The sequence below is a fragment of the Rhinolophus ferrumequinum genome, chromosome 5 (genome assembly GCF_004115265.2).
Source record: "Rhinolophus ferrumequinum isolate MPI-CBG mRhiFer1 chromosome 5, mRhiFer1_v1.p, whole genome shotgun sequence".
Lineage (NCBI taxonomy): Eukaryota > Metazoa > Chordata > Mammalia > Chiroptera > Rhinolophidae > Rhinolophus > Rhinolophus ferrumequinum.
The window spans coordinates 55,565,800-55,593,504 of NC_046288.1; the positions used below are offsets into that span (position 1 = coordinate 55,565,800).

Genomic DNA, 27,705 nt, shown 5'->3' on the forward strand with positions numbered 1-27,705 from the left:
TTTGACCCCCTTTACCTTTTTCTACCTACCCACCACATCTCTTTCCCTCTGGCAACTACCATATTGTTGTCCCTCTGGTAACCACCATATGGTTATCTATATCTATCAGTTTTTGTTTGTTTATTGTCTTATTTGTTTGTTGTTTTCAATTTTATATCCCACATATGAGTGAAATCATACTGAAATCATGACTTTTTCTATCTAACTTATTTTTCTTAGCATGATATTCTCAAGATCCATCCATGTTGTCGAAAATGCCAGTATTTCATTTTTATTGCTGTGATGAAGACTATAGATGATGTATCTTTATAAAGCTGGTACATAACAGATGCTTGATAATGGTTGCTCTTTCTCTAGGCTAACAATATATTATAATCAGTATAATTGCAGTTATAGTGTATGTTGCTTTAATATAAAAATAAATTGTAAGAATACATACTTTTATGAACAAAATGTGCTATATACATACAATGGAATATATTTAACCTTCAAAAGGAAGGAAGTTCTGATATGTGCTACAACTTGGATGAACCTTGAAGACATTATGCTAAGTGAAATAAGCTAGTCACAGCAGGACAAATATTCTATGACTTCACATATATGAGGTACCTAGAGTAGCCAAATTCATAGAGTAGGATAAAAAATAGGATGCTGTTTGCTAGAGGCTGGGGGGAGGAGGAAACAGAGTTATTGTTTAATGGGTATTCAGTTTGAGAAGATGAAACATTTCTGGAGATGGATGGTTGCACAACACTGTGAATATACTTAATGCTGCTGAACGGTGCAGTTAAAAATAGTTAACATGGTAAATTTTATACTACGTATATTTTACCATAGTAAAAAATAGGAGGGGGAGGATATATCCTTCTATAAGAGGAAACAATTATTATTAAAATTATTGAAATGAAAATCATAGTCTTAAGACCAGCTCCTGCTTTTTTAGTAATATGTGTGGTGTTTTATGAGCTCATATGTTGAATTTCACCAAGAAGTCACTTTAGTCTTTATATTTTATAAGAGTAAGAAGGTGTGCATGACTATCCTTATCCACAACATATGTTCCTATTTGAATTGGCAGGTGAGTATTAATCAATGTGGATATTATTCTAACAATGCTGTCAGAGGAGAAATAATATTGTTGCAACACCAAGAGAAGATTTTTATTATACACATTACCTTGAAATAACATTTTTGCCAGGAAATTTGTTGTGGCAGACATGTGGTGCATGATAGGAAGAGTCCGGACTAAAGTACATTAGTCATGTGTGCTACACATGATCTATAGTCCAACAGCCCAGGAGATACAAGGATGTAATTAACTATGAAGGTCATTCCATCACCAGGATAAAATTTGGAACAAAGATGTATTCAGTTACGCTGTTTACTCTATTTATACTTCAACTCCTCATTTTTAAGCCTTTCTTTCAATGTGATTTTTAAAACTCCATAAGGCGCCCCCCCTTTTTTTTTTTAAGAAGAGAAGAGGTCTGTTTTGTTTAAATTGCTTTAACTCCAAATGCAAATCAAAACAATTTTGAATTTTAAAGCATGACTTGCTTCTGACATTGAAACTTTTTTCCTCTTTTTTTCAACTACTATAATAAATGTTAAATTTGGGGGAAAAACTTTAACATACCCAGAAGGCTTTGTGTATGTCTGTTCTATTTGCATCTGTTTCATAGTGTCATTACTTTCATACTGATTGAAGCTCTCTTTTATCTCTGGCATTAGTTCTGCCTCAGTAAAACACCAGTTCTACTTATTCACCTTCATCTTCCTCCCTTGAATTACATCAAGCCCTCTTGGGCAGTGGAAGGAATTCTTGATCTCTGGTCTTTGCTCTAAACTCCTTGAAGCCCTTGTTTTTTTCTCTAGGCACTATAGTGAATATTTGCCCACTCCTGCTCTCTCCAGAAGCTCTTACCCTCAAAGAACTGAGATTTCTAAACTCTTGAGCAAGATCCTATTATTTGTTGAATGTTTGCATCAGGAATTTGGAGAGAAGGAATCTGTACCACTGCTTCTTATGTGTCTGATCTTCCACTGTCCTGAGATGTTTGGGTCCAATTTTCATTTGACTGGAATTCTTACTCAGGTAATGTTTCAGAAAGATTACAAGAGTGGGTACTTTCCAAGTTCTCCTGTGGTTGAAAGTGGTAGTCTTTTGTCCTAAAACATAAACAATAAAAATCTTTTTCTCTCAGAATTCTTTATATATTATTCCAATGTCTTCTAGCATCCAATGTTATACATAAAAAATTTAATTGAAGTCCTGTTCTTGCCCCAACATTTTCTTTCAGGATGCTTGTAAGAGTTTCTCTGTATCCATGGAATTAGATGTTTCTCCAGAATATGTTTAGGTGTGCTCCTTTTTACCTTATGTTGCCCTTTCTGTGTGAAAAATAATTACATATTTCAGGAATAGAAATTTTGTCAATTTCATCGAATATTGCTTTATAATTGTGTATTCCGCTTCACTTGTTCAGGTGTCCTTCTTCCTGGATTAATCTTCCGTATAATTTCTCTTTCCATCTTCATTTCCATCCTATTTATTTTAATCTCCTATTTGGGACTATTTGCCCTCTGGGTGCAGCTTTTAGAATTCTCATTGACCCTTGTACAATTGGTTCGAACTGCACGAGTCCACTTAAAAATGGATTTTTTTCCCCAAGAAATACCTGTATTGTTTTTTATCTGTGGTTAGGAGTCTATGGATGCAGAGGATTGACTATATGCACTGATTTATGCCATTTTATATAGGGACTGAGCATCTAAGAATTTTGGCATCTGCGGAAGTCCTGAAACCAAGAGACAACTAAATTTTGGGGAAGTCAAAAATTACATGCAGATTTTTTACTACAAGGGGAGGTTAGCACCCCTAACTCCCACATTGTTCAAGTGACTCTACTTTTTTTTAAAAAAACTTTTATTTATTGTTTTTAAGTGTGTTTTTCTAGGACCCATCAGCTCCAAGTCGAGTAGTTGTTTCAGTCTAGATGTGGAGGGTGCAGCTCACACTGGCCCATGTGGGGATCCAATGGGCAACCCTTGTATTAAGAGCATTGCACTCTAACCAGCTGAGCTAACCGGCTGCTTCCAAGTGACTCTGTACTTTTAATGAGGATCTTTTGGTGGTAAACTAAGATCTTGTTTTTCTAAAAATATGTTTATTTTACCATCATTTTTAAGAATGTTGTTCTAGGCATGCAATTCTAAGGTGGCAGGTATGTTCTCTCAGCTCTCTGAAATTATTATTCCACTATCTAGCCGCTTCTATAAATGCTTTGGCGAAAGTAGCCATGAATCTAATTGTTGTCTCTTTGCAGGTAATTTGTCTTTTCTTACTGTCTGCTCTTAAAATCTTCTGTTTGTTCTTATTGTATTAAAGTTTCAAAATGCTATGGTAGGGTTTTCTAATTTTATCTATCTTGTTTGGAATTCGTTATAATTTATGATTCTGAGGATTAGCATCTTTCAAAAATTCTGCAAAGTCCCAAGCTATTAACACTTCAAATATTGTTTCTTCCTTACATTCTCTATTATATCCTGTGGAATTCCAATTAAACACTTGTTAGACCTTCTCGTTCAATTATCCATGTCTCCTAACCTATGTTGTATATTTTACGTCTTCACCTCTCTCTATTGCATTCTGTACTCGTATGATTTCTTTGACTCAATTCATTAATTCCCTCAGCTTTTTATAATTTACTAATTTACCCTTTCATTGACTTTTAAAATTTTAATTATTATGAGTTTTATTTTTCAAAGTTATATTTAGTTTTTAGAAATTCTGCTTCATCATTTTTATAGCCTCTTGCTTCTTGCTCATAATTTCAAACCACTCTTTTTTTCCTTAAACCTATTAAGTATACTTTTAAATATCTGTCTAATAATTCCAATATCTTAAGACTTAAGGGTATAATTGTGCTATTTTTCCCCTTGTACCTAATGATACTTTGTTTCTTTGTGTGTTTTAGGATTTTGTGAGTGTGTGTGTGTGTGTGTGAGAGAGAGAGAGAGAGACAGAGAGAGACAGAGAGACAGAGAGAGAGAGAGAGACAGAGAGAGACAGAGAGACAGAGAGAGAGAAAGAGAGAGAGACAGAGAGAGAGAGAGAGAGAGAGAGATCTCATGTTCCTTATAATCTGTGGGAATTATTTGAATCCTGGGTTGAAGTTCTATTCAGTTTCGTTGTTTTGTTCTTGATTCCTTTTTGGTTTATTGTATTTTCCTATTTTTCTTTTTCACTTCTTTAATTAGATTCTTAAATCATTAATTTTTCAGTCTTGCTTCTTTTCTTATATATGAATTTAAGGCTATCAATTTTCTGTAAACAATGCTTTAGCTACATTCCTTATAGGTGTAATACTTTTATTAAGAATAAATATCTTTTATTTGCTTTTGTGATTTCTTCTATGGCTCATTAGTTATTTAGATATTTTTTTAAAAATTCCAAAACAAATGAGCCTTTAAGTTTTATTTTTGTAATTTGTTTCTAACTTAATTGCACTTAGTTGTGGCTTTTATATACTGATTCTTTGCAATTTTATGGCCTAAAATATGGTGTATTTTCATAAAGACTATGTGTATCCTTTTAAAAAATGTGAAATCTCTAATTATTGAGTGCACATTTTTCTATCTTAACTGGCCTGTTACCGCATTATAGTTACAATCTATTATTATGGATGGTTTGTCAAATTCTGCTTAATACTCTCTCACTTTTTGCTTCACATGTTTTGAAACAATGTTATTCAGCACACACAAAATTTTCACCTCTTCTGGATGAACATTTTGGTATTAGATACTGTGCACTTCTACTTTGCCTTAAAGTTTGTTTGCTATAAAAAGCTTCCCCACATTTTTTAAAATTAGTATTGGCTTAGTGTATCTTTTTTTTAAATCTTTTTACTTTCAAACTTTCTTTTTGCTTATGTTCTCTCTCTTGTAAATAGCACATAGCTGTTTCGTTTCATTTTTAAATCCAGTTTGGTAATCTGGTCATTTGATTTATCATGATTACTCATAAATTTGGATTTATTACCTTATATTTATTTGTTTCTCTGTTTTTTCTTCTTCTGAATTGTATCCCTCCCCCGCCCCATTACATTTTTGCGTCTACTAGTTTTGAAAATTTACATACTATTTCTATGATTTTAATGGTTGGCCTTGAAATTTTAGCATGTACTCTTAATTTATAAACATTTAAATTTCATCAATGCCTTTACCTTTCCTGCAACACTACAAACATGCTTAAATGTTTAAAATACTAACATAGCACCATACTCCACGCTGCCTACTCCTCCAATTCCTTCATCTCCTCTTCTACCCTGGCCCTCCCACCTCGGGCCACACTGGCCTCCTTCCTGATTCTTGAACTGATCTCACACGTTCTCACCTTGAAGCTTTCCACCAGCTGGTTCCTTTGCTGAAAACTATATCTCCCAGATACGTTTGTGACTTTCACCTTTCATGTCTTTGCTTAACTTGAGACCTTCCATGACATCTTACTTGCATACCTTTTGAGCCCTTTCTAGGGACCTGCACTGCTTTATTTTTCTCCATGCCTTATCATCTGTTTGTATATTAAAAACGTTTGTTTTATTTATGTTCTTCTTCCCCCACTAGAATTTAAGCTCCATGAGGAAAGGGATTTGTTTTTGATATTTTTAAAACTGCTGTATCCCCAGCTCCTACAACACTTTCAAGCTCATATAATGTGTTAAATGTTGATTGAATCTAGGTCTCAAACCCATATGAGAGCTAATCAGTGTCTCAATTATTGTTAGCCACCCACCCTTCCTTCCCCCGCCTCTTTTTCTATCTTGACCCGCTTCTCTTTCTATCTTTTCTATCTATGACTGAGACAGATAATTCTTATTATGTGTCTCTCTTTGGAGCATCATTTTTACTAGCTCACCTTTTCCTGGGTGCTTTTCCTTTTCTGCTCCTCTTTCTCTATCAGGTTTCTTGATGCTTAGCGACCTTGCCCAGATCCCATTTCTACCATATTCTGTCACCTCATCATTGGCACACAAATTCATATCCTCCTAGTCCATCAGTGTCTGTAGATGTTTCCAGAGTATTTAGCGGTTTCAGCTTTTCTTAATTCCCTGGACTGCATTCAGTGTTCTCTCCTGCCCTCAGAGAATTTCTTACACATTTTGAAGGCTCATTTAAAATATTTAAAATATGCTTTATCTGGTGTTTTTCAAATGTCTCTGGATCTCTATCAGGCATGTTGAGATTTCTCTTTTATGATTTGTGAAATATACCTGGAATGGCATGCCTTTCTTTCACAGTGGTTTATTTCTTCACTTCCTGTCGTCATTGCCATGGCCTTCGGACCCAATGCCACTCGAGCTTTTGTGTGGCTCCTTTGGAAAACTATTAAACTGAATTCAAGACAATAAGGCATCAGACTACAAGAATTATCTGGTGTATTGTTTATAAAATTGAAATATTTTGTCCAATCCTATCTTCCAAGTGTGATTTTTCTGACCTGTCCTGGAAACCAACACATTGACCAATGGCAAAAAACTATATTGGAAGAAAAACTCCAACTGACAATCTCTTCATGTTAGTGTCACAACCTAAAATCAAGCTATTGTGCCCAGGCCACCTTGGATTAGTAGTTCAGGAAGATTTGTTGAGGAATGATGAAAGGTGGCAGGAATCTTACAAGCATGTAATTCCATGTTCTTAAGGAAGGCAGTCTACACATGGTGGCCGTGACCTTTAGCATGTGTGGAAGTATTAGTTTCCTACTGCTGCTATAAGAAATAACAACAAAGTTAGTGGTTTAAAGTAACACAAATGTATTATTATCTCACAGTTCCCATAAGTCAGGAGTCCAGAGGGCTTGGCTGGGTGTCTGCTTATCATCTCACAGGCTGAAAATCAAAGTGTCAGTAGAATTGTGCTGCTGTTTGGAGATTCAAAGGGAGAATCCATTCTTTGCTCTTTCGGGTTGTTGGAACTTATTTCCTTGCTGGCTGTCAGCCAAAGGCTGTTCTCAGCTTCCAAGGGCTGCCCGCGCTCCCTGGCTCTTAGCCCCTTTTTCCATCTTCAAAGCCAGTAATGGTGGGTTGAGTCCTTCTCACATTTCACCTCTTCTGTGTTTTCTGCTTTCCTCTTCTGCTTGTAAAGCCTGATTAATTAGACTGGGTCCACCCGGATTATCCAGGACAATCTCCCCATCTTTAAGTGTGTAACTTTAATCGCATCAGCAACATAGTTCTGGGGATTAAAACATAGACATCCTAAGAGGAGTTTCATTCTGCCTACTACAGTGGGCAAGAATGCAGATTGCAGAAAACAGAGAAAGCATATCAATAGTGGAAAGATAAATCAGGGTGATCACTTATATCCAGATATGAGAACCACTGATGTCTAGAGATTTTTTTCAAAGCCCAGAAGTCTATCCAAGCAGAAGTGCAAGAAGAGATTAGCAGAGATCCAAGAGTCATAAAAATGGCTGAGGCCCCAGTAGGCAGGATTTGGTGTTAGCAGAGTGGCCTTAGCCTGATGGGTGCTAATGAGCTTTCGGATACCTCCCTCAAATTTATCTGTGGTTGGAAGAGGAAAGCCTGAGGCCCCAGTCTTATCTCCTACTAAAGCTATCATATCACTTGGGCTTCACTTTGAGGATGGAAGTAATTGGCATTTTTCAATCCAGTTGTGGCCTATTTAGATTATAGGCCACCAGCAGAACATCTTTTTTTGGTGTTTTCTTCCATTTCTCCTTATAGATTGACTTGACCAGCAGTGGTCTGAGATTCTCTCTCATTTGTATGATTTTGCTGAAAGTGGCAAGAAATAATCAGTACATGCCAACATTTTGATTTTTTTTTCTATCCTTTCCCTGAATTATATGACTTTATATGCAGGAATATAGATTTACCAAATATTTTCCTCTTGGATAATAATGGTCACCAACTCTCCAGACTACAAAATGACCTCCTGCTATCTTTCCTTCCCTACTACCATTTTCACATTTTAGGCAGTATTATTTACAGCACTCGAATTTCCAGATACTAAAATCCTTATCAGATAGGAATGTACTTTCCTAAAACCAACAGAAAAACGCAGCTTCACACATAGAAATTTATATATCTCATGGAAGAAGTCTAAGAATAGGGAAGTTCTTTATATCTTTCCACACTGCTACCCACTGTGTGTAGGTCTGAATCCCTGTGGCTATTACTTCACGGTCCCAGTGTGGCTACTGCACCTCCAGAATTCCCGTGGCTACTGCACCTCCAAAACTCCCATCCGCATTCCAGGCAGGAAAAAGAAGGCAAGAACCATGGGGGAAAGAGGGTGGAAGAAGGGACATCCTAGCCTAGTTTTCCTTTTCACAAACTCCTGGAAACACCTTTCAGAGATTTCTGCTTACATCTCATTGGCTGTAAGTGATCCATAGGCTGTAAAAGAATCTAAGAAATAAGCATTTTTTTCTATTCAGGGTTTAATTTACAAAAAACAAATGGGAGAGCTGATATGGGGCAGGCAAATAGCAGTGTCTGACAACTATACTGCTAATATAAAGAATAAAGATCATATGTATTTACAAAAAGATACCCACTATGCACTGTTACAGTTGAAAAAGCACTTACAGAAGAATATGTATACAAGCCCATTATTTAAAAAACAAATAAGACTAACTGCTGTATGTTTGTTTGTAGGTGTATGGAATTATTTTGGGAAGATTATACACTAAACTAGATACAGCTAATAATACAGAGAAAATTATATAATAGCTAACAAATAGGAATTGCTAATAAATAGGAAAAGTAGATACATTTACATAATATCTACTCTACTGCTAGGCACTGCTGTGTTTAGCAAACATTGATTCATATTATCTTCTCAACCACTTTATACACGTTTACTAATGTTACCCTTAATGTGTAGATAAGGAAATTGATGCATGAAGAAATAAATAATTTGTCTAAGGTCACATCTAATAAATGTTAGATGTGGACCCAGAAAATCTGGTTCAAAGTCTAGACAATTAACCCTACAATATACTCATTGCAATATATATTATTTAAGGAAACATATATTATTTTATAATTTGAAAAAATAAAGCAATCACTTCTCTTTAAAATCTACCCCCAAATAATAGCAGCAATAGCAACAGAAATAAAGCAGAAAGAGTATACACAAATTCTAAGCAACACCTGAGTTATCAAAGGAGATTGTTTTCAGTCCTCCCTGACTACTCTCTTACATTTGGTGGCTTTTCATCTCTCTAAAATTCACCATACATACATCCAACCCAGCAAAGCTGCTCAGGATTCCAAACCCCAGTTTTGTTCTGACTTACCTCTGAGATCAGTGCTGCCTATTTTTTTCTCCTTCCTCTCCTATCTGAACACGCTGTCCATCCCCTTAAGAGTCATGTATTCTTCTTGAAAGGTAGATAATTATAAAATAATGGTACTTGTTTGCCCTAGATGGTGGAGAATTTCAAGAATATAGAGAAAGAAACCTTATTATTCCTGTGTCCATAACTAACATTTATTTGTTTGTTTGAAATATTTTTTTTCAGTTACAGTTGATATTTAATATTATTTTATGTTAGTTTCAGGTGTACAGCACAGTGGTTAGACATTTAGATACAATTTATGTGCTGATTCCCTCATTAATTTAATATCCCCCTGACACTACACATAGTTGTTGCAACATTCTATGCTGTACTTCACATTCCTGTGACTATTTTGTAACTACCAATTTGTATTTCTTAATCCCTTCATCTTTTCCCCCCAGCTCCTCAACGCCTCTCCCCTCTGTCAACCATCAGTTTGTTCTCTGTATCCATAAGTCTGTTTCTGTTTTGTTTGTTCATTTATTTTGTTCTTTAGATTCCACATATAGGTGAGATCATGTGGTATTTGTCTTTGTCCATCTGACTTATTTCACTTAGCATAATACCCTCTAGGTACATAAACATTGCTGCAAATGGTAAGATTTAATTCCTTTTTATGGCCAAGTAATATTCCATTTATATATGTATCACTTCTTCTTTATCCATTCATTTATTGATGGGCACTTGTGTTGCTTCCATATCTTGGCTGTTGTAAATAGTACTGCAGTGAACATAGGGATGAATCTATCTTTTTGAATTAGTGTTTGGGATTTCTTCAGATAAATACCCAGAAGTATAATTGATGGGTCATAAGTTATTGCACTTCTGCCTGAACTCCTGAAATTAGTGGACCAACAAGAGAGGAATGCTTACAATGGTTGGAGTGACTCTTCGCATTCTTGGGGAGTCCTTTTGCATTGAATCATTAACTCCTCTACTATAACATTTCTCCAGTTTTCTTAGCTTTGTTTCTTGAGTCAGCCAAGAGAATATCCTCTCTTTATTTTCATTTCTATACATTGTGACCAGTGCACTCATTTTTCTTTTTTTCTGTACAGACTCTTTGTAAGCCCTTTAGTAAAGCTTTACATTCTCAGGAAGTGGTATCAGCACTGAAGATGTCTCACATATCAGTTACTAAAATCATATTAGCTTTAAAGAAAATCAAATTACTTCTGCAACTGCAGAGACTAAGATGTAAATTAAGTTTCTGATGACTTCAAGCTTGAAGTAAATTCATTTACACACACACACACACACACACACACACACACACACTGCCCTGCTATCTATCACCACTCTGATTCATCTGTGACCTAAGTTGTGGCTTCCAAAATTTTAAGTTGCTGTGGGGAGCTCATCCTTGAAAATATTTAGCTTTCTTATGTTGTACTTTATATAAAACTTTGGCTACATATGAGTCTTCCCGTTTGCTTCAACATCTTTTCAGCTCTGTATTTTTTTAATTAAAATTTTCTGTGTGGCAGTTCAAGAATTTTGAGATAACAAGATATGCATAGTATTGAAGATGAGCCATAAAAAATCTTAGTTGAAATTTATTTAATCCACCACTACCTCATTCCTTATCGATTCTGATTGTGAATTGAAAGAAAAATCCCAATCATGAGCAATTGTTTTTCATTTCATTAAACTCTATATATTATACACTGAGAATGAGGGCAATTAATTTTAGTAATAGGAACAAACAAAATTGGAAGGTGTTTCATTTACTAATTAAAAATCTCTTGATTTAAAAACAAATATGGCCAAGATACATGCAAAAAAGAATGAAACTAGACACCTTATTATACCATATACAAAAATAAACTCAAAATGGATTAAAGACTAAAGTGTAAGACCTGAAATCTTTTAGAAGAAAACATAGGCCGTAAACTCTTTGACATAAGTCTTCCAGTACTTTTTTGGCTATAACTCCCAGGGCAAAGGCAGCAAAATCAAAAATAAACAAATAGATTACATCAAACCAAAAAGCTTTTGCACTATAATGGAAACGATCAACAAAATGAAAAGGTAATCTACTGAATGGGAGAAGATATTTGCAAATGGTTTATCCAATAAGCATTTAAAATACAAAATATATAAATAACTCATACAACTCAATATCAACAATGTAAACAATCTGATTAAAAATGGGCAGAGGACCTGAGTAGACACTTCCCCAAAGAAGGCATACAGATGGTCAACAGACATGAAAAGATACTCAACATCATTAATCATCAGGGGAACACAAATCAAAACCACAGGGAAATATCACCTCACACCTGTCAGAATAGCTATTATCAAAAACTCAACAAAGAATAAGAGTTGGAAAGGATGTGGAGAAAAAGGAACCTTTGTGCACTGTTGATGGGATTGCAAATTGGTGCAGCCATTATGGAAAACAGTATGTAGTTTCCTCAAAAAATTAAAAATAGAACTATCTTATGACCCAGCAATTCCTATTTTGGGTATTTATCCGAAGAAATCCAAAACACTAATTCAAAAAGATATACGCACCCCTATGTTCATTGAAGTGTTATTTACAATAGCCAAGCTTTGGAAGCAATCTAGATGTCCATTGATAGATGAATGGATAAAAAAGATGAATGGATAAAAAGCAATGGACTATTACCCAGCCATAAAAAGGAACAAATCTTGCCATTTGTAATAGCATGGATGGACTTAGAGTATTGATCTGAAGAAACCCAAAACACTACTTCGAGGGGACGTGAGCATGCACATGTTCATTGCAGCGTTATTTACAATAACCAAGATGTGGAGGCAGTCTGGATGTCCATCGATGGATGAATGGAGAAAGAGGAGGTGGTACATATATACAGTGGAATATTGCTCGGCCAGGGAAGGGAATGGTTTCTTGCCATCTGTGCCAGCATGGATGGACCTGTGGGTATTGTGTTGAGTGGAGTATGTCAGAGGAAGACAGATGAAATGTGATTTCACTTATATGTGGAATTTAAAGATCTAAACAAACAAACAAAGCAGAAACATAATCATATAGAGAGAAAATTTTGATGGCTGTCAGATGGGAGGGGTTTTGAAGGAGTGGGTGAAAAATCAGAAGGGATTAAGAAGTACAAACTGGTTGTTATGTAATGATCATGGGGATATAGAGTACAGCGTAAGAAATATAGTTAATAATATTGTAATAACTATGTGTGGTGTCAGATGGGTACTAGATTTCTCAGGTGATAGATGGGAGGGGGTTGGAGGCAGGGTGAAAAAGAGACGAGATTAAGAAGTACAAATTGGTAGTTACAAAATAGCCCTGGGGATGTAAAGTAATGAATAGGGTGTATAGTCAATATGATATGATAAGAACTATATATAGTGCCAGGTGAGTACTAGGCTAGTCAGGTGGATCATTTCTTAAATTATATAAATGTCTAAACACTATGTTGTACACCTGAAATTAATATAAAATAATATTGAATGTCAACTATAATTGAAAAATTTTAAAAGGAGGGTAACAGGTGAAGAAGAATATGAGGTTCAAATTTCAGGTATAAAACAAATAAGTCATGGGGATATAATACAGAGCATGCTGAATATAGTCAATACAATAATATTCTGATAGCATGGTACGGTGTCAGATGGTTGCTGGACTTACGGGGATCACTTCTTTAGGTATGTAAATATTGAATAACTGTGCTGTAGGCCAGAAACTGACAACGTGGTAATATATTAGCTATATATATAAATAAAAATCTTAAAAAAATAAATAACAATAAAAAAAAAAAGAAACCTCAGCAGAATGCCTCATATGTACATGTTTTCACTGAACAGAAAAGATGACACCACAAGCTGGCGGTTCTGCGTCTGAGTCCCTAACTCAAGAGGAGGAGCATCAGATGCAGAGAATGATGGCAAAGCGTTCGAAAATCATCAAAGAGCTGATACAGACGGAAAAGGACTATCTCAATGATCTAGAGCTGTGCATTAAGGAAGTGGTTCAGCCCTTGAGAAATAAACAGGTAAGTGCAACTTTGAGCTCCCCCCCACCCCCACCCCCCACACACAATATCCTAAATAGGATCACCAGCTCCATGAAATCAAGGCTCCAAAGTGTATCAGTGGCAGCATCTGTGGAAGTGAGGGTGTGATGGGCCTTTTTCCCTGGTCCGAGTTTGGGTTGGCAGAAGGCATCATCAGACTCATATTTCTTCGGTCAGCAGAGCGACACCCAGAGTCCCTCTGTTTGGCCAAGGAAACTGTTCTAAAATATGAGGGAAAGGAAATTCCTAGTTTTTGCCACTTGGAAATTTCTGTGTTTCTTGGATTCTTCTGGAACTGCTAACAAAATGTAAACAATGGGTTTTCAGCAAGTTTAGGAACAAAGCATTTAATTTGGTTCAAAGATGATCAAGGATTCAGAAGAGAGAAATATGTGAGCTTTTTTTCCATTACGTTGAAAGCTCAATTAAAGTTATCACTATTTAGCTCAATTAAACTTATGACTATCAATGTTGAAGTAAAATTCAACATAGAAATTAACTTGAATGTAAGGTAAAGATTTTCTCTTTGGTATGGCTGACCCCAGACAAAACTTGAACTGTTTATAAGTTAATTATTCGCCTCCTTTTAAATCAAGGCCTTTTCAGGGAATTTCTTGTAGGGAATTAGAGTAAAGGTAAAGGATGTTTGATTCATATATTTGTGTAAACACAAGCACACACACACACACACACACCCATTTTTACATAAATGTTATCAAAACTACGCATGCTTCAGAAATATGTTGGCTGTATCTTTTAATGACTACTAACATTTTCAAATGTTTTTCTACTATTGCTACTGCTAAGACACACTTATGTTTTGGGCCACCTTATCTCCTGAGAATAAATTCCTAGAAGTAGAAATGCTAAGTCAAAGGGTTTAGGATATTTTATAATATTTAGGATTTTGATAAAAACTGCCAACTGACAACCAAAAAGTCGATCCTGTTCTAATTTTTATTCCAATGAACAGTGCTTAAGAGGGCCGATTCTGCCTCCTCTCTATAGCTGGGCTTTATTGATTTTATAAACAATGAAGACCAGTTCCTTGGATTCTTCTGACAAATATCTTCTTATAGTATATTCATTAGCCATTTCTATTCTTTTCAATCCCTAGTCATAATCATGTCTTTTGCCTTTTTAAAGAATTATGGTTTGTGTTTTTCTTATTGTTTTATCAAACCTCTTTTTTGTTAGGGATATTCATTTTCCATTCCACATGTTGCAACTAATTTTTTCTCTGTCTTTTGCTTTCTAATCTTGTTTAAGGTTAAAAGGTTAAAACCTTGTTTAAGGTTTATTCATTTGTTTTTGCCACTTTTAGGTGATCAAATATAGCCAATTTTACGGATTCTGGGCTTGGCACCTTAATGTGTACCCATGATTATAAAAATACTGCTAACCTATTGTCCCAACATGAATTATTAAATCTTTCCCCCAGTACTTACAACATCCAGAAACAGTTTATATTTCTTAACATAAGATTCTTTTCCGAAACATTAGAAAAGATATCTGGCCTACAAATAGTGGAAAACCAGTGTAGATCAAGGTGATCCTTGATATAAAAGTTGTTTTCTGATTTAAGATAATGTATAAAGGAAAGTGACAAAGCAGGCGAGGAATTTCTCCTTCGTAGAAAGTCATCTTTAGTTTTACTCCCTCACAACTTTTTATTAGGTACTTATTATTTGTCAGGTTCCATTCCAAACATTTCATTAGTATTCTCACTCAGTCTTCTCACAGTTCTCAAGTTAGAAGGTAACTGGCAACTTCCTGAATCTGGAAATTTCTTATTCTATAAGAGTAGGAATAACATTCATGGTTACGATAAAAATTTGCTCTCTATTTTCATTGCTAAGTATATAAAAACATTTTTGGTGTGTTTTCTTTCACTTAACATAAACCAGCTGCATCTGATGTAACTTCCATTCTGGCAGATATTAATGGACATCAACAAAGTGTTCGTTTTCATACCTCTTAAAATATTGATTTTTAAGTGCACATGGCATCAGACTCTATACTATCCACCCTCCCTTATGGTGCAGTCCTACCAGTCACTTCTATTTGAAGACTTTTGAACCTATCCCACTGTCTCCATATCTTCTGTCTTCCTCCCCCAACCCCCAATTCTGACATCAATTTTAGTCGATTTCAATATTCAGGCAAATGATCTGTGCAATCTCTGGGCCTTTCACACAGTTCCTTGCCTTGTTTATTTCCTCAAACTCATCTCAACCATTCACTCCAGGGCCATGCCCAGAACTGCCATTACCAATAACTTCACCTTCGCAAAATCAGAATTTCAGGTTTACTGTTCTCTAATCCTCATGTTCTCTCTTTCAGCACACTCCCACTGGTAGCCTGTCTACGACAATATTTTGATGCCATCAGGACCTCCACACTATTGGCCCCACCACCACCTTTTCACTGTTCATCAAGCCCACACCTGGTTTAGTTTCCATGGACCCTTCATTGTAGTCCATTCCATGGACCCCTTGAAGATGAATTCAACTCCCCTTTCTCTCTTTTTCCATATACGAGCCTGAAAAAAAACCTATCCTTGATGAAGTTCAAGTTTCTGCCTTCTTTTACACCTTTACCCATGAGACTGAACCGATCTCTTTTAAAATTCATGACCATTTTTTTTAAGTGGGGTCTCCAGTAATGTCTCTAACGGGACTCTTTCACATCTTCTTTTTCCTCATACCTCAAACACTCCCTCTTCTCCCTTAACTCTCAGCTAATGTCTTTTCCCATCATTTCATCGAGAAAATAGACACAATTAGAAGATGCACACACTCTCAACATCAAACCTAGCAATCTCCCTGCATTTCTACCCCTGTAACCTGGCTAATAATGGTTCCTGCTTCTAATTAAGGATAACTTGTCTCTGAAAGCAGTGGATTCCATCTTTCAGGCTTACTCAAGGATTTCATTCCTGTCAGTATCCTTTCTCTTTCCTGCATAATTGATGTTACCCTCTCTATTGAGTTATTCTTATCTTCATTATCTGCTATTTAAAAAAAAAGAATTGTCTGTATTCTCTATTTATGCTCTTTCTAAGTTGAATATAATATATTTAATATATATAAAAGCATATGTGACTAAGACATGTTTCAAAATAAGCATGATTTATCAAAAATCTATCCCCGTGATGACTTAAAGATCAGTATAAAAAGGATTGAATATATAGGAAAATGTCTTTCTTTCGATTCATAATCTAATTTTGCATTAAACAGAGTAAGAAGTTTATTCAGTACAAAAATGTTTTCAATTTTAAACCATCTGGTGAGTTAAACTGGCCCCATTGGTATACCATGTTTTCCCCAAAATAAGACCTAAGCGGAAAATAAGCCCTAGCATGATGTTTCAGGATGACATCCCATGAACATAAGCCGTAATGTGTCTTTTGGAGCAAAAATTAATAGAAGACTCAGTCTTATTTTCGGGAAAACACGGTAAATGCCATTGCTGAGCTGTACTTTTATATATGCTCTGTAATTTTTGTGTGTATTTTTGCTTTTGTTGTTTTTATTATTTTTTGCTTCCTAGTAACTCTTATAAGCAATTCTCAGAATTGGTGTTTCAGACCATGTAAAGTAAAACGTTTCCATTTTGAGGGCATGTAGTTTTATTTGTTTGGCATGTTTAACTTTTGCTCCCGATGCTTTGAATTACAGTTCTCAGAATTCTAACTCATATTTCCTTTGTTATTCTATTAGGATTGTTTATAACTTGCTGATTTTTAATATCTGGCACTTCTCTTTGTTTGGTTATCTTCCAATATTCTCTGTCTTCCTCATTGCAGAATTAGTAATCTATTTGTCCCCTCCACTAATGTTGTAATAGCAATCGTTTTAAGGTTTCTCAGAGTTCTCATGTCACATCCTCTTTTTTCCCCACTTCTTAATGCTGTTAACCTTTGGTTAAGTAAACAAAAGCTCAGGAACTCCTAGGACTCTTATAAACATTTACATGAGTGCTGAGGTAGTTAACTGACGCCACCTTTTTAATGTTCATTAGCTCCTTCCTGTCCTCACTTCCCTCCTAATTGTTTAAGTACCATGGTCTTTGCACACAAGCCACCTATCATAAGTTAGTGTCAAAATTTATAAATTAACACATATAGTTTTCGTGTAACTGTGGGAACAATGTGCAAACCGTGCTTAGCTAAACCTGAGACAACGTAAGTAAATATTTTACATGTATCGGTTGGGCTGGAAGAGATTTGGGGAAGTCGTCTGATCCATGCCTCTTCTCTGTGCCTGTCTTTTCTGGTGCTGAGAAGACTATCTTGCTCTATTGATTGCCTGCACATTGTCTATGCATCTGATTCATGGCTTTTCACTCCCAGAAGAAAGAAGTCAGTATATGAAGGTGAAAATTAGAAGAACAAAGTTGAAAACTGAGAAAAGTACTGGGCTTCTCTGAGTGAACTTGCATGAATGAATCAGTGTACAAATGAATGTCTACACCCAGCCCTTGACTGATAGCTGTTCTGTTACAAACCTTAATCTGAACTTCAAAGCTTTTTTAGAAACAAACCTTCACATAACTGAAAGCAGGGTCAAACTCAGCAGTTACATCTTTTTTAATAGCAGCATTGTGAGAGGTTTTTGCAAAGAAGGCAAAAGTTTTCCACAACATTCAGTGTTGAAACATTTAGTGGGAAAACAGGTTCTAGTTATTTATTTTCCAAACAGGGCAATAGGAGAGACTATGTTTTGGGCAGCAGGTCAAAATAAATAAAAACGAGAGCAATCTAATCTAACAATGGGAAAGGGTTTTCTGTGTAAGAAAAGGTCCAAAAGTTAATTGAAAAGAGTAGTTAGAGGAATTTAAATTCATGTTTTTTTTCTTTTTTTATAATTATTTTTTTTAATTTATAAATTCAGATAACACACAAGTACCAAAGATCTCCAGAGATGATAGTGACTTTTAGTTGCCCAATTTCCTTCTCTAGAGGCAAACAACATTACCAGCTTCTTTCTACCCTTCAAAGTGTGTTCTATTTATAAGCATATATGTTTGAATGTACATTTGGGAGATTTTTATTTATATAATAAGAAAATTATGTGTGTTTATTTTGGATTTGCTCATGTTTGGTCTGTGTATATTATTCTTGAAATTATGTGCTTTCTGGAAAAGGACAAAAATAATCTATAACTTTGTATTGGCAAGAACTCAATAGGGATTTTTTGTTAAAATTCAGATACGCTATATGGTAACTACTTTGTACATAAATTTCATTAGAAAAAGCATATAAAGAAAATAATCATGAGCTCTACCACTTAGAAATAAGCACTGTAAATATTTTGGTTTATTGCCTAGGCGTATACAGATATAACCAAATATTTTGAAGAGTTAGAATCATACTATACATATCATTATGGATACGTCGTCTCCCTGAAGAATATATTTACATGTTTTGTTTTTAACCAAAAATAACAAATATTAAATTAAATGGAAAATGTTTTCTTTTATTTATTGAGGAATTGTTTTAAGCGACATATGTGACATACAGCACACTGTATTGACATCCTACCAAACTTCTCTTTCAGGGTCCAGAATGTGTGAAGCATGGCTGTGCATAGGGGAACGTGAAAGAGAAGGGAACAGGGAGGACAAGTCCCTTTTTCAAAGAGGCGGGGAGAGAAGGGACCACAGGGCACAGGTCATTCAGCTTTCTGCCCCTGTCCCCCGCCCAGGTGGAGTTGCTGTAGCCTAAACTGTTATGTCAACCCAGGTAGAGAAGCTTGTGGAGGGTTCCGCAATTCCCAAGAGCACAGTGAGGAGAGCTCTCACCAAGCCCAGAGAGAACAATATAGATCGAAGCATCTCTGAAAGGAGACAGGGAGGAAGGGGACGTAAATGCATTATAATAATGAAAATATTGTTCAAATACTGTATTGTTATGACAATTTACATATTACACAAAAATGGCCATGGCCCAGGTGATGTTCTATGAATTTTAAACTATAGTTAGTACATTTTAATTCAGTGAATGATTTTTATATCCCTTTGGAGTTTGCTATGTTTCATATAGCTCCCTCTTCACCAGAGCAAGCCCATTGTCCTATCTAAAGGGATTGCAGCTTTAGCACAACTTCTGGGAATCTCTCAAGCTTCCATTTCCTGCCCTCCCTTCCAAGGCTCTGTTTGGTAGTCCCCAGTGTCTGTCTTGACCCTCAAAGTTGGGTTCTATCTCAGTATCCCTCCCCTGGCTACCTCCGTATGTGAATGGCACTCCCAATAGTTAGTGCACAGATTCTGTGCAGCTGCCCGGCTGGAGTGCTGGCCTAGCTCTCAATTTGAGTTTTGCTCCTTGGATGCACTCTCTGAGATTTACCTCAGTTCTGTCTGAATCTGTTCCCAGCCCAGCTCTCAGAATTCCACTTCTCCATAAGAGAAATTCAGACATGAAGTGTAATAAAATTTTGCTACTCTCATCAAACAAAGGACAGAATTACAGTTATGATAAAATAACCAAGACAAATATTTCATCTAGTAATTATTAAAATATACCCAGCTTTCGTTGATAGATAGATAGATATAAATTCTCTTTCTCAAAGCTATTTATTAAAACTTTGCATGAATAACAAATAGAAGAAAACATAGGTGAGCAAATATCTTCTGTCATGAATTTTTAAGTGTCACCGACTCTTGTCAAAATTGTCTTCTCTAGCTGTTAACTTCACGAAAAGATTTACTGTTGCCAAAAATAATAGTCATTCATTTTTGCTTGACAAGCATGCATTTTTTTCCTCTCATTTTTTCCCCTATCACCCAGTTACTCCTAAAAAAAAGAGAAAAGAAAAAATTATTTTTTAAAGCACTTTTAGGTTCACAGCAAAGTCGAGGGCGAAGGTACAGAGATTTGACCTCCACCATGTATAGCCTCCCCCATTATCAACGTCCCCACCGGAGTGCTAAGTTTGTTACAATTGATGAACCTACGATGACACATCACATCATCGTCACCCGAATTCCATAGGTTCACTCTTGGTGTTGTTCCTTCAATGGGCTTTGACAAATGTATAATAACATGAATCCATTATTATGGTATCATACAGTGTAGTTTCACAGCCTTAAAAAATCCTTTTGTGCTCCACCTATTCATTCCTGCTTCCTGCTAACCCCTGGCTACCACTGGTCCTTTTACTATCACCATAGTTTGCCTTTTCCAGAATGTCTTGTAGTTAGAATCACAATATGTAGCCTTCTCAGATTGGCTTTCTTCACTTAGTAATAAGCACTTGCGATTCCTCTGTGTCTTTTCATGGCTTGGTAGATCATTTCCTTTTAGTGTTGAATAATACTCCGTTGTCTGGATGTGCTACAGTTTATTTATCCATTTGCCCACTGAAAGACATCATGGTTGCTTCCAAATTCTGGCAATTATGAATAGAGCTATTATAAACATCCATTTGCAGCATTCTGTGGATTTAAGTTTTTGGGTCATTTGGATAAAAACCAAAGGAGCACATTTGCTGGATTAAATGATAAGGATATGTTTGGTTCTGTAAGAAGCTGTCAAACTGTCTTCCTCAGTGGCTGTTGGGATTGCAAAATGGTACAATGAGAATTCTTATTACTCCACATCCTCACCAGCATTTGGTGTTTCCAGTTCCACATTTTGGACATTCTAATAGGTGTAGTGGTATCTCATTGTTGTTTTAATTTGCATTTCCCTGATGATATTTCATGTGGAACATCTTTTCATATGCTTATTTCCCATCTGTATAGCTTATTTAGTGAGGTGTCTGTTAAGGTCTTTGGCCCATTTAGTCCATGTATGTTCTTATTGTTGAATTTTAAGAGTTGTTTGTATTATTTGGATAAGAGTCCTTTATCAGATATATCTTTTGCAAATATTTTCTCCTAGTCTGTGCCTTGTATTCTCAATCTCTTGATATTGTCTTTCATAGAGCAGAAGTTTTTACTTTTAATGAAGTCCAGATTATCAATTATTTATTTAAAGGATCATGTTTTTGGTGTTGTATCTAAAAAGTCATTGTCATACCAAGGTCATCTTTGTTTTCTCCTATGTTATCTTCTAGGAGTTTTTACAGTTTTGCATTTTACATTTAGATCTGTGATCTATTTTGAGTTATTATTTTTTTTAATTTCAGACGTACAAAACAATGTACTAGTTAGACATTTAACACCCCTCACAAAGTGATAACCCCCCTCTCCTAATCTACTACCCCTTTGACTCCATATACATCTGGTTCCCCCTATAACTCCAATTGCTTCTTTTCACTCCAACCTTCATTGGTTGACCCTTATCTCTAAACACTGAAGTAGATCAGGTCTCATTCTGTGGTCCTCTTCTCTCTTTTGTCTGCTTTCCCTCTGTTGAAAGAAATCTGATCTGGTTTCATGCCTTTAAATCCTATTCGCACACTGATGGTGGCCAAATTTTTATCTCCAGCTGAGACATTGTCCCTGAAGTCTTGCTTTGTTTATACCCAACTCCCCGTTCAAATCCCTATTTGAATGTCTAAAAGGCGTTTCACCTGTTTTAACATGTCCAAAACTGACCTCCTAATTTTTCCCTTTAAAATGTGCTCCCCTTGCAGTGTTTCTCACTTCAGTCAATGGCAGCTCCATTCTTCCAGTTGCTTGGGCAAAAAACCCTGGAGTCATCCTTGACTGTTCTCTTTCTCTTAAAGCCTATATCCTATCTATCAGCAAATTCTACTAGCTCTGTCTTCACAATTGATTCAGAAGTGGACCGCTGCTCACCTCCTCCACTACTTCCACTTTGATTCAAGAACCCATGAATAACCACTCAGGTTATTACACTTACCTCATGGCCTATTTCTCTTCTTCCATCCTTGTCTCAACCAAGCAGCCAGAGTAACTCTTTTAAAACACCAGTCACATCATGTCCCATTTCTATTTAAAACGCTTCAGCAGCTTCTCACCTCACTCTGATAAAAAGCTAAAGTTGTTATGATGATCTATGTGGTCCAGCATGATCTGGTCCCCTATTCTCTCTGACATCACCTATTTCTTCATTCTGGTCTTCTTAGTGCTCCACGAACAAGCCAGGGGCACTACTGTTTCAAGCCCTTTGCTCTTGATGTTTTCTTTGCCTTGACTATTCTTCCCTAAGATAATTTCACAGGTTGCTCTTTCACCTCCTTCAAGCCTCTACTCAGTTAAACATTCCTTGACTACCTCACTCTTTCTTACACTGGGTTGTAAGCAGATCCAGATGAAAGAATTTTAGAGCAAGTCATTTATTTGGGAGATGATCCCTTGGAGCAACAGTAAAAAAAATGGGGAAATAAGACAGAGAAACAAAGGAAGACAACGTAAAGCCCATTCAAATGGGGCGAAATGAATGTTTTAAAGGAGGGGAGTTTATCATTGTGTTGTAAACCCCATTAAACTTATGTTTTTGGAAAACTGAAAGTATGAGGTAAGCTAGTTTGGGAAATAGGGATTGAAGATGAGTTTAGAAGCTTTTTCAGAAGCACAAAGTGTGACTGGCCAGTTTCATGGAGTATCCAAAAAAGACTCACTGCATATTGGAGATCGTGTGGTTAAACTATAGGTATCTGAAGTTAGGGTGACAGAGGAGCCAGCTTTCAGTGACCTTGAGGTTTAGAGTATGGAATTTGGTTGCACAGTTAATACATGGGATGCCCAGTGACCTGCCCCGTCTCCAGGGCTCACAGTTGTGTCCATCATTCTGGGTATACCTCGTGAAATCCAAACTCTCCTGAATTTTGAGTCTCTTCTGGAACGTAGGTGACTTAAGGACACTGGGCTGGGCACCTTGGGTTCTTAACAAAGAGGTAGTTATTCAAAGGGAAAAGAAGTGAGAGGTTACAAGCAATTTTAAAATGCTGCAGGGACTGGCTCTGCTTCCTAAAATCAACACTCACTCTTGCTTCCTTTCTGTTCTGTGTGGGTCTCAGGATTTGGACTGCAGTGTAATGCTACGAAGAGTATAAATAAACTTCATAGTGTGGAAATCCTGTCCTGTCTCTGGAGGAAAACTCTTGCAGGCCCATGATGAGTTGATGAGCAATTACTCAATCATTTCACAGATAAACGATCATTTGTTTAGTTTGGGGACTGCTTGTTTCAGCTAGCAGTTTGGTTTTAACCATTTAGTCTTATTATGTGCCGCACACTATTCTAAACAACTTATTTATATTGGTTCATGTAATCCTTACACCAACTCACGAAATAGGTTTAAAGATTCCTACTTAACCAATGAGAAACCCATGGCAAAGATAAGTTAAGTAACTTTCCCGAAATCACACAGCTAGGATGTGGCAGAAATGGGATTTAAAACCAAGTAGCCATATTCTAAAGTCTGTGGGTTTATCCACTGTGGTTTTAATGCAGTGAACCCCACATGAATACCTATCCTGATATAAATGGACTTGCCTTTTCTTCTCGGTTATGTTTCTTGTGGTTTTATTAACATGGGCGCTAAAACCGAAGTGCTAAAGAGAGAGAGATGAATACAACACAGTACTGGCTTCAAGAGTTTACAGTCAAGTGGGAGACCGCAGCACGTACATGAATGATTTCACTGTATTATAATTAAATACCTTGATAGAGGTGTATGCCGCTTACCCCAGAAGCAGAGTGCTTTAGTTGTGCCTGGGTGCTCATAGAAGGCTTTCTGGAGAAGCTGCGTCCTGACTGAGTACTGAGGGATCACTCCAATTAAGTCCATCAAAGCAGAGAGGCGACCCGGTGTAGTGGTTACTCTGGAACAGTGTGTCAAGCAGCCCTATGCCTGACTTTGGCTCTGTGACTCACAACTGTGTGACTTTGGACAAATCTTTTAACTTCTCTAAGCTTTGGTTTATTCAGTGGAAGAAATACCGTATTTCCCCGAAAATAAAACCTAACCAGAAAATAAGCCCTAGCATGATTTTTCAGGATGCTCGTAATATAAAGCCTACCCCCAAATAAGCCCCCATTAAGATCATCAGCCAGACGGCTGCATTTATTACATCCATTGCAACACACAACGGATGTATTGAATTATAAAATAATAATATTAATATATAATTAAATACAAATAAATACTATTATTGACATTAATACTTAAAATAAATGGTAATATAAATTATAATTCTTTGTAAATACCCAAGCTGGTGCCTTTGGAAGAGAGGTAAATGCCTATGTAAACAGATGAACTCGAGACTTATTGCCAAATGACCGTTCGGAGTACAGAAACAATGCATGAATAACGTGCGCACTGATAACGAACGGCAGTGGTTGTGTCTAATCTGAATCTTCATAATTCAATACATCATGTGTTATAATGGACATACTTAATGCACTTGTGTGAAATAAAGAAACGTTTTCTAAATTTTGGTGCCTGCAATTTTTCGTCGCTTTTATGTGGACCATAATTCTTAACTGTCATCAATTTTGTTGCCACTCCTGTGTCGTAAATCTTCAATTAACACTTGACTTAATGGTAAATTTAAAGGGAATATTTTGACACCCAGACAAGATGAGTGCAAAAATAAAGTGCTATTCCATCGAGTAAAAGAAAGGAATCGTGGAGGACTCCCGGGGCAAGAATCTTATGGCTTTCTGCAAAGAGAAGTTGGATCTCCAGATTATCCAAAAATGGCAAGCAGAGTATGATAACCTCAGTCACCAGGTGGACAAGGGAAATGCTAAGAAGCGCAAGTGTGGATCAAGTTGGCAACCATTATTTCCTGAGCTGGAAGACATCATCTGTGAATGGATTGCTGACAGGAGAGCAAAGGCTTTGGTTGTGCGCAGGGCTGATATTCAAGCATTTGCCCTTGCAATGGTACCACAGTTAGAAATATCCCCAGAGGAATTCAAAGCATCACAACACTGGCTGGATGGCTTCTTGCAGCAACATGAACTGTCTCTAAAATCGACAACACTGTTCAAGCTGGAAGATACTGAAGTTATTAAACGTGAACTTGCTTTCAACTCCTTTGTTGATGGCATCAACTTTTCTAAATACCAACTCTCCAACGTGATTGCTATGGATGAAACTGCAGTGTTTATAGGCCAACGATCTCAAATGACAATAGATCAAAGGGGTGCCTCATCAATCTACATTGCCTCCACTGGTTACAAAAGTGTTACCTGTATTTTGGCAATTCTTCTGCATGAAAAAAAAGCCCCACCTCCAGTCATCACTGAGGGCAAGAAAGATAAGGTTGAATGTGTTTCAGGCATTTATGTTCTTGAAACCAAAAAAACCTGGTGCACACAAGCAGTTATAAGGAGGTGGGTTGATTTAATGCTGACCACTTGTTTTGCGAGGTGGCCAAAGAGGTCTGCTAGTCTGGGATTCAGCCAGCACTCACAATGCTAAAGATAGGAAGAACTTCCTTGCAGAGAGAAAAATAGATCAAATAATACTTCCTGCAGGAATGACTGCCTATCTCCAGACTCGATATTGTAATAAAAAAGCCATTTAAGGACAATTTGCGCATGGAAATCAATGACTACATTGAAAACAGAATGGAGAGAAATCACCGTGGAAACTTTGATAAGCCTAGCCTGCAAGAGGTTGTGACTTGGGTGAAGAATTCATGGGATAAAATCACTGACAGCTGTGTTGCCAGCGCACTACGAGCAGGCTACATGGACAAGAAGTGCTCATTTAAGGAGAGCTCTGTTGCTGGACATGAGAGATTGGGGCCAATGGTTCTACAGGAAATGGAGTCGCAAGAAATTCAAGCTGGAATTCGGGGTTTGGAGAGTTATGACAGTGTTCCAGAAGAAGATGACGTGACTGTATTTGAATAAATGTAGATTGTTGTAAATGAATAAGTGTAGATTGTTGTACATGAAAAACTAAGACATTCCCTGAAAATAAGCCCTAATGTGTCTTTTGGAGCAAAAATTAATATAAGACCCGGTCTTATTTTCAGGGAAATACGGTAGTATTCTGCAAGGAATAAATGAAGTTAAATATATATATATATATATATATATATATACACATACATACATATATATTTAAAATCTAGCTGAATTCCTGGCACAGAAGTACTCAATAAACAGTAATTGTTGTTATAGCCAGTATATGCTGAACAAGCATGACTTGTGGTATAGTCAAATACAACTTTAATTTGTCCCCGATCAACCCTTTCAAGTTCACATGGTGGGGGAATCCTGCCCTGCTTCTGGATGAAAACCCTGGAGGCCCATGACTTTTTTCTCATATTTATGTAATAGACCTTAAGACAAACACAATCTCAGCTCAGAAATTAGAATAGCACTCCCAGATATTAATTTAAACTCTGACGTTGGCACCTACTCTCCCCCAGGTCAGGCCTGCTTCACTGGGAAACTTGCAGTGGGAGGAGGGAGTGGGAGTGGCTTTTCCCTGTTTCTCCCCCTGGTGCTGCCCCTGTTCATTGCCAGACACCAGCTCACTGCCAGCTTCTGACTCCCAGGAGGATGGGCCAGAGGTGAGGTCAAGAGAGGAAAGGTCTCTGTGGACTCATGCCATCAGAGAATGGTTGTACAGTCTCTGGGCCTTCCACATGTAATATGCATGCTTCGCTGGGGTGTGTGTGTGTGTGTGTGTGTGTAAATTTCCATGGCAGTGAAGGTGGCAGTGAGGGTGAGGGGTGGGGGGCTGGGAGAGGATTTTCTCCTGAAGGTCACTTGATCAAGTTGGTGGCTTACAACTCTTTATTCAGCTTCTAGGCATGAGACTTTACCACCATATTCTGCCCTTAAGTCCTGAAGGGAGAATCAGAGATTATTCACACCAGTTCACTCCTTTACAGGGTCCACATCTGGTCCATGGGAAATATCCATGCACCTTTAACCCCAAACCTGAGGCAATGCAAGGTGGTCCCAAGTTGGCCATCACTTTCGTACTGCCACAGTCTCCCTTAGGTTTCTTAGGCATTAGGTCCACGTAGGTGACTTTGAAACAGTTCACTGAGACTTGCTTTTCTAAATTCTGTGTATGACAAACCATCTCATGTTCACTTTGGTATTTGATATCTAAGAAATTGATGCTCTAAGTAAAATTGAGGCAGGAAATGTGTGATTTTTAACCTTCTGTTGTGTTTTTGCTATCATGACTGTGTTCCAAGGAGATAGCTTGAGAAAGGAAGCATGATACGCAATAGCAGGGTGTGTGCCTAGAGCGTCAAGTTGCTGGAGATACGCAGGATAGGTGTGCAGAGCCAAGCCCGCAGGAGCTCCTTGTGCCAGGAGCACTGACTTTGTGCATTTAGGATAGAAAACCGCTGAACATTTTAAGCAATCGTGAGTAATCTAGATATGTTAATCAGAGTGCAAAAATAAGTGAGATTCCCTGAGGGA

The 27,705-nt window shown here is 36.9% G+C and overlaps 1 protein-coding gene across 1 annotated transcript in view; it reads left to right on the forward strand.

Annotated features, from left to right (window-relative positions):
* Window positions 1-27,705, forward strand: part of ARHGEF38 (Rho guanine nucleotide exchange factor 38) — a 120,752-nt gene that overhangs the window by 21,203 nt on the left and 71,844 nt on the right. The window contains exon 2 of the mRNA XM_033106284.1: window positions 13,175-13,362. Coding sequence (XP_032962175.1) covers window positions 13,175-13,362 — 188 coding nt within the window. The remainder of the gene's footprint in view (window positions 1-13,174; window positions 13,363-27,705) is intronic.